The sequence below is a fragment of the Ruditapes philippinarum genome, unplaced genomic scaffold (genome assembly GCF_026571515.1).
Source record: "Ruditapes philippinarum isolate M1 unplaced genomic scaffold, ASM2657151v2 ctg458_1_1_1_1, whole genome shotgun sequence".
NCBI lineage: Eukaryota > Metazoa > Mollusca > Bivalvia > Venerida > Veneridae > Ruditapes > Ruditapes philippinarum.
In genome coordinates this window covers 91,090-99,370 of record NW_026857740.1, presented here as the reverse complement: position 1 = coordinate 99,370, position 8,281 = coordinate 91,090, and the positions used below count along the sequence as shown (strand labels likewise).

At 33.6% G+C, this 8,281-nt stretch overlaps 1 protein-coding gene across 1 annotated transcript; it reads right to left on the bottom strand.

Annotated features, from left to right (window-relative positions):
- Nucleotides 1-3,920: 3,920 nt before the first annotated feature.
- Nucleotides 3,921-8,045, bottom strand: LOC132750791 (chymotrypsin B-like). Its single transcript, XM_060740833.1, has 5 exons — nt 7,917-8,045; nt 7,077-7,234; nt 5,691-5,816; nt 4,774-4,913; nt 3,921-4,073 (listed from the first exon to the last, which is right to left on the bottom strand). The coding sequence occupies exons 1-5, from the start codon at nt 7,985-7,987 to the stop codon at nt 3,921-3,923; spliced, it is 648 nt and encodes a 215-aa protein (XP_060596816.1). The 5' UTR covers nt 7,988-8,045.
- Nucleotides 8,046-8,281: the final 236 nt, after the last annotated feature.

The following is an 8,281-nucleotide window of genomic DNA, read 5'->3' as shown; positions in this document are numbered from 1 at the left end:
TTCAACTCCAGGAACCAATTCAATGCTGAATCGGCATATACTGGCATTTGGAGGTCGGGCTTTAACAGATAAGCCAATTCGCTGATTTTGTCAAACTTTCTCTTTAGAATTGAATACATGTCTTTAAAACAGGTCACATAACGTTTGTCAACCGCAGTACCATAATCAAGCGTGCCAAACGTTTCAGGTAGAAAATACATAATGTCAGGTTTTCCGTAAATCGGAATTGTGCTGAGGTCTAATTTCATGTACATTCCACTGTTTAGCAATTCTATCCAGGTGTGTTTGTATTAGATTCATAAAATAAAATTTCAAATTTTAACAATGTATCTGGTCGAGTTCATTGAAACGACCAGAATCGCGCAAATCCTTTAAAAGTTAATCCACTACTGTATTCCTTGTTGACGTAGCTTACCCCACCATCTTTCAATGCGCTGGTAAGAAGTGCTTCTTCCAACAATAACGCTGCGACTACTAGCAAAGTGGTCGGTTGCTTCATTCCGAAAGAACTGCTGTAGAAGACAAACAACACTGTTTTCTGTTCCAGCATTGCAACGAAATATGCGAGGTGTTTTTTCAATGCGCTTCAATGCATCCAAATAATATATCGCAATCAGTTTTGGTTCGTTGTTAGTGTCAGGAACTTCCAACCAGATAACTTTCCTGCTAAAACCATCTACCGCTCCGTGTATACAAAATCCGAATGAATCATAACCATCTAAATGCTAAATATTGTTAGGCCCTTTTGCACAACAGAAACGTCTTTCAAGTCGATGCGCTTTTCTCATTCCATCACAATTTGGATCTATTGCCTTCATTATGTCCATAACATCTTTATGGCTTAATTTACATCCATATTGTGACTCACTTTCAGCCGGCGCCATATCGTCCAATAACCGACAGACTGTCCACTATAATGCATTACCGTGCCAATTACACGAACAACGTTTTTTAACTGCGATTGCAAATGTACACCTCGACGTTTCAGGTTCAACTTCTTCAAGATTCTTTTCAGCTGACGCAGTGACAACAAAATACCATGCTTAAGTAGCAAAAATCCAAGAATTTCACTGTATTTAAAACCTTGTTTGAAATATTCTTCAATGAGTGATGCTTTATTAACATTCGGAGACGACAAAGGCAGGTAAGCTGGTACCACACCAGCTGTTATCTTCAACAGAGTGCACAGAAAACAACACGCAAACACGAATTTCATATTTTGGCATAACACAGCCATCTTCGCTTATTACTCACGTGCTCTCTTAAAGTGTGGTTCAATTAATTAATTTCACAACCAAGACGTAATAAGTCTTGAGTTAAAAGTCAAAACTCCCAAGTCAAAAGTCATAACTCTCAAGTCAAAAGTCATTAAGTCAGAAGTCAAAAGGGCCCTCCAGTGCTTCCATAAAAATGTCAAGACTTGCAAGGCTTTCATTCACATCGGGCTGCGAATCGCAAAAAGAAAGAAAGAAAAAAAATTGCTATTCAATGTAATTTTGAGAATATTTTTTATTACTAGTATCTTTTGCAGAGGTTTCCATTTTTTTAGTTCTCCAATTGATCCTTGTCAGAATTTCAATTTTTATGAATTTTTAATAGGCTTTTTGACCTCAGTGGAACTCCTATAAGTGTGTATTTCCTTTGTAACCTCTTGCACATGTATGTGTATGAGGCGACTTTATTTTATGTCCGTACAAAGTTTGTACACAATTTTCAAATAGTTTCGATTACTTCGACGTTTACAAGTAACGCTCATTATACATTGGTTAGATACTAGCTTAAGGTCTTCATCGTACCTGTTGATAATATACTATAAAATGACTTTAAAGCTGAAGACAGACCCGTAGGGAAACCCCATCAATAATCATGCCAGGAATCTTACACGCTCGTATTCATTCATTGAGGACGCGATGAAGTAAAGTGAAGCATATGCCTATAAAAATATGTATAATCTATCAATAAGCCAAGTATAAACATATAAAAACTTATTTCGAGTATAACCTAACTTATTTTTTCCGACAGGTGAAAATATTCATCGTTTCGCCGCCATCTTGCCAAAATGTTTGATCACGTGAGTACAAGATTGACCTCGGGTTCATTTAAATAATTATGCGAAAACAATGCCAAGGTCTTTTTATTACAAAATATTTTTTCCAAAATTGTAAAAGGTTTTTTGCTGCCGTTCATTCTACTATTTTACATAAGTACTGTAAAATAAAGAAACCGTAAATAAAAATGAAATTTTGAGTATTGAAATTATGCCATATCAATAAAGATGTTCTAAATACAGTACATGCCAGTACTCGAAGCGGTTTCCGCAAATTACATCACACGAGGTCTTGCGTCGACATCAGCCGGTTTAATTAATGTTTTGCAGTATGATAACTATGCAATTTTATTGACAATATCAATAGTTTGATTATTTAAATTGTCTTTTAACGTTAACGATGTTGAAATGGCATTTTTTATCGGATAATGCACAAGAATGGGTTATGATTAGGATGTTTGCAAATTTAAACAAGATTCAACCAACGTGTCATGTTCTGGTAAGGTTTCTCCCACACGGGTCTGATTCAAAACTTTAATGCCGCATAAGACGAAAGAAAAAAAATGTTAAAAAGCGGCTTATAAAGTTTAAGAAGCCGCACCTAACGAAAGAAAAAAATGTTTAAAAAGCGGCTTATTGCGTTTTGAAAGCCAGACCTAGTTAGATGTATGCTGTATTTTTGGTGACAAAAGAGGAAATTGAATGTGTGTAGGTTCAATTCTGAATTTATTGAACGAGTTAAAAGAAATATGAGAGCCTTGGGTATTTTATCCAACGAGTTAAATAAATTAGTAATGAAGCTATATTGTACAGTGATATAATATGATATTCTATTGATTAAATATCCAAATAAGAACTGTTTTCAGAGAAAATAAAGCATTTTTTTTATTGAAGCGCTTATAACGTAACGCTAACATTTCGTGCGTCTATACGCTATGTTTTCTGACGCTTATGACGCCGCGTTAACATAATATGCACGGCTATGCAATACTGTGTGTACGGAGTTGCGAAATAGATATGGGTATGTGATATTACTATTAGATAAACATTTCATGTAATCATTTATGTTTTGGTTAAAAAAGAGTGAACACTTGTTAGTATTGTAGCAAATTTTAATAATTCACCGGGAAACAAAGTTTGTACAATTACACTAATTAAAGTTTTCTCTGACAAATTCCATAAGATTGAAAACATTTGCATATACGCCAGGATAATTATATCTCCCACATCCATCCCCCCAACAAAAAAACCCCCTGTAAAAAGATTTTTCCCGAACTCAAAAAACTTTTTTATTTTTTTTATAATTCCAATTTTATGTGCTCTTTGACGGCACTAGGGTCTTCCTCCACCCCGGGAAAAGCTAAATATGACCTCTTAGGGGTTTTTTTTAAAACGTAAAACCCCTCTTTTTTGTATTTAAGAATTATTTTTGTAATGTGGGGAAAAACAAAATTTGTTTAAAACAAACAAAATTTTTGCACGGTCATAACCCATTTGATAAATAAATATTATTGTATTATCAAGTAATTCATATGTTTGCATAAATACATTTGAAACATTAGCCTAGCATAAAATAATATTCAAAGATAAGGAAAATTTCGAATTTCTATAACAATGCAATGCGATAGCTCTTGCACCGTTGCGTTTCGTCCAAATTGCAAAACTGTGCCCATTTAGATAGAGACACTTGTGTGTTTTAAGCGGGATTTATTATTAGTCAGGTTCCACGATATGAAGTATCGATAACATAATCTTCTTTCCATTTGACTATAATATAAATCAAAATATTTTGCAACAAAACAAACAATCAACAAGGCATCTTGAAGTGATAAGCTGATTTATGTGAAGGTAATTTTGTACATGAATTTTTATTTTATTGAGAACATGCAATTCCACAGAATCCGCGCCTTATCAAAAATCCTATATAAAGCCGAATGAAAACTGGAAATTTGAGAAAGATTGAATACATACCGACTAGGGTGTAACGACCATTTCTGTTTACAACAAGCGGGCCACCTGAATCACCCTGAAATTAAGAACAGACCAAAGGCTTTTTGTTAAAGATTAAGAAATATAGAAATGCAGCATGTATAAGGCGTATAGCATTATGTTCTAAGAACACATTCCTGTTAATAAGACGGTTCTTTGTTACACTGAAGAATAACTAATCTAGTGTTTAGTTGCAGCTAATGTGGCATTAGTGTTTTGTAAATTTAGGCTTAAATGATTTCGTATATTGTAAAACGTGTAATTAATTGCATGCATCTCCCATTTTTTATTTTAGTAGTTACTGTATTAGAATCAAATGTTTTCGAACTTGGACAGTATTTAAATCATAACCAATTTTGCATCTCACATTGTATGTAGGTAGACTGCATATTTATAACGAAAACAATGTTATAATTTAAAAAACACTGTTATGGTGCTAATACTTTGCTTGTAGAAGAATTAACAGGCGTTCCTGGTCTAGTAGTTAAGGTTGTTGACTTTAAGCCATTTGTCCCTCACGCTAGCGACTTTGGATTCTTTAATATGAAGAAGCTATCAAATTAGCTTATTGAATATCAGTGGTTCTACGCAGGTGCCTCTTCGAGTCTGGAACAATGCATTGACAGGCACCTGAGGTCTCCTTCCACCACTTAAGTTGGAAAATCGCTAAATGACGTAAATAGTGTTGGTGAGACGCAAAAAACAACTTCAAAGCAGAAGAATAAGATGTTCATTACCTGGCATGCGTCAATCCCTACATCACCGGCGCAAAGCATTGTACTGTCAATCTGACCCTTATTTCCGGTCTGTTCACATTCAGCATTTGTCATTAGGTTCTTTGTCACGAATTGTAACGGGTCTCTATAAGTCGAAGTACCTTTTGAAGAAAAGAATTATTTGTAACGTTTAAACCTTTAACATGATGGAACGGAAACTGTTTTTAATGAGGCATGTTAAATATACATGACGATTTAAATGTATACCGTATGGTAGGTAAATGATGTATATGACATGGAAGCAACAGGAAATGGGGATGCATAGTGAAGTTCGAAACACCAACCTGGATGTTTGTATTTATTCAATGCCATTGTGCATTTTTGTAATTTAATTATAATTATACAAATATAGTAGAACTAAAGGTATCCATCGTTACGCCAAATATATAGTTTTCGACGAATAAAGCTCTCCGGAGAGGTTTATCCGTTACTCCGTTACGCAATGACGAATATTGTTAAGTAACAAAATCATAATTTACAACTCTTCCATCATCTACAGTGATCTATATCTTCAGAATTATAATTATAATTATAAAATTACAATTTTCATCAAAATTGTTATTATCATCGTATTCATAATTACATAAAAACACTCCCCACCGTTTATTATTATCAACGTCATCGACATCTCAACAATATATTGTTTAACTTACTGGACTCACTTTCATTATTATCATTAAAATCACCAACTCAAGCGTTATCATTATTAAAACCATGATCACCTACATTATTATCAAGATCGTTTTCACTTCCATTATCTAAATCATCAGCATCATAAACATCAAAATCACCGTGCAATAGCATGGGAATATGCTGTATAATGTGGCAGCATTTTCATATAATTTAGCAAGAATACATTATTGAAAAAAAATTCTTACCTTCTCTTATAGTACCCCAACCTGATACAATCCCTACTTCATTAGTGGTATGTAATACGTCAGGTAAACAGGCAGGTGATGCAAACGTACCCGCAAGAGTGTCCATAGTAAAACTGGAGCCAAAACCTGAAATTTGACCCGCGTATTTTATAACTATTTTTACGGTACCTTTGTGCAGCATATGGTACAAAAGGTTATTGACTGAAAAAACGAAGGTGTTATTTATCGTTTGACATTCAAGATTTTTGTTTTTATTAAGTCCCCCTTAATAAAAATAAATGCAAAAATAGTTTGGTAACAATTAATTCACAAAATTTAGAGAAATTTTTTTGGGTTAAAAAAAATAAAAAAACAAAAAAAAATAAGACAAAACCCTTTGAAAAAAAAATTTTAAAATTTTAAAAATTTTTTGAAAAAAAAAAATTTAAAACCCGGGGATTTAATTTGGTTTATTGACATAAATAAAATGCCAGTTGCTGTTGAGCATTTATACATGTAAAAACAATGAAACGTATCAAGATCGTCTCTGATTTTTTTTTTTAAATTACTGCTTTTTAATTTTCTTATATTACTCAATTTATATATTACTTTTATATTGGTCCTGGGCTAAGGTCTGGAATGAAACATTTTAAAACTGATCACTAGATGGTTATGTTCCCAATTTCTGTGTCTTGTTGGACCGATGGAATTCATTTGAAACTATACGGCCGAAATGTTAACCATAATAAAACTGTGTGTATAATACGTGTTCGGACCTCGGAATCAAGGTCAATGTCAATCTGAGCTTGTATGTACATGTATGTACTCCGCTCTATATCGTTTGAATAGAATATTTCTCCTTTACAAAAATTATGAGTTATTACCCAATGTATTTCTTTCCATGTCATTTTATTTTTGTTCGAGGCATAAGTCTGAAAGATATGGATGGAAATGTCTTAAAATAAATATACCTAAAATGGTAGTATCTATTTTGTAAGATAATAGCTTGAACTGTGAACTGTCTTGGCATTTCTATAATCAAAAAAATCAGTAGATTATTTTAAACAATACAAAGCACCTCTAGCTATGTTAAACAATGTACTGTTTTTCCTTTGGCCGTAAAACGAGGGATTTTCTGATTGGTCAAATTGTGACTCTAAGTTCAATCTTTGTTGTATTATTTGGAAAGCAAATATAATTATTAGTATATTGCATTTGTATATATACGGACACTTTGATTATCAACATAAATGCATTACTTCTTTTCTATTTCGAGGCGTTGCCTAAGCAACAAAAGAGTACACAAGTCTCTTATTCCGTTAATGTTGCTTTTAGTCTAGCAAAAATAGAGATGATTGTCTTTCTTTTTAGATAATATTACAAACAAACAATGGAACGTCTACTTACCAAACACGGCGATGTCATTACTCAGTGTATTACTGCTGTACCCGGAATGTGGGACAACATTTGTCGGCGACCTTTGCACGATGGTATTAAGGTTACTGTTCTGTTGACTTCTCAGATGCAAGCCAAAAACAATCCTGTAAGTGTCTGGCCGTATACCACTGTAAAAGAAATACTGACGCATCGATAAATCTCATTTTTTTTAACGTTACCATTGCGATATTTAACGGCAGACGATTTTGCGACTTATAGCGGCGGTTGCGACATTAAGCGACAATGCTGCGAAATAAGCGACAAGTGGGACATTTAGCAGCGTTGCGACATATAACGGCGCCATAAAGTTACATTCATAAAATAACATGACTGGTACCTGTCAAACGTTCAAAATACTGAAACATTGATAAAGTTCATTTTTATATATATTTTAGTTTCAAAATATATTTGTGACGTCATTTCTTTTTTTTTCAGACTATTACATGTACACAATTAGATGAACGCTTGAGAAACGTCGAAAATTATATGATTTATTTCATTCTTGTTTGTCTATTATGTATAAATGAAATAACATGTTTAGTGGAAATAATTTTATTTGCAGAAAGGACCGTTACATACTGTATATTGTAGTTGGTAAAGTATACAGCATCACCTATAAAGTATCACCTATAAAGTATCATAGTTGCTGTATTACATGTACACGCATTAAATAATCTGGACATAAACATTTAATGAACAAGAAACGGACTAGTAGAATACTTATATCAATTATCATTGACTTAAGTTCACCGTACTTAAAGCCCATCCAGTAAAGTCTCCGCTATTTAAAAAAAACGTGTTTTTTCATACCTCAAACAATGGGCAGCAGTGATGACCCTCAAAGCATTGCCGTCGGTGACAAGTGTTCCTCCACATATCATTGCCCATGAATTGCCGCTTTTTACTTGCAATCCGACCTTTTTAGATGATACGAAAGACTTTAAAAGAATCTCAAGTGACAGCATTCTTAGCTAGCCTATGTTTAAATATCATCAGTAAACAGTATAATGCTTGTGCGACGCTCACGGTACCTCCTCATTAACAAAAAAGTAAAAGATAGGGAATCAAAACACGAGGCTATTTGATTTGTACGAGGGGGCTTGCCGAGTTGATGCATAATAGGCAAAATAAACACACGTTACCTATCGTAATAATATGAAACCCCCCAAAAAAGT

Bases quoted from the DNA above. Each gene is read 5' to 3' on its own strand.
- LOC132750791 (XM_060740833.1), bottom strand. From the start codon at position 7,987: ATGATATGTGGAGGAACACTTGTCACCGACGGCAATGCTTTGAGGGTC. The intron at 7,235-7,916 runs GTATGAAAAAAC...TTTCTTTTACAG, and splicing joins ACTGCTGCCCATTGTTTGAG to TGGTATACGGCCAGACACTT. The intron at 5,817-7,076 runs GTAAGTAGACGT...GTCAAATTTCAG, and splicing joins TAATGACATCGCCGTGTTTG to GTTTTGGCTCCAGTTTTACT.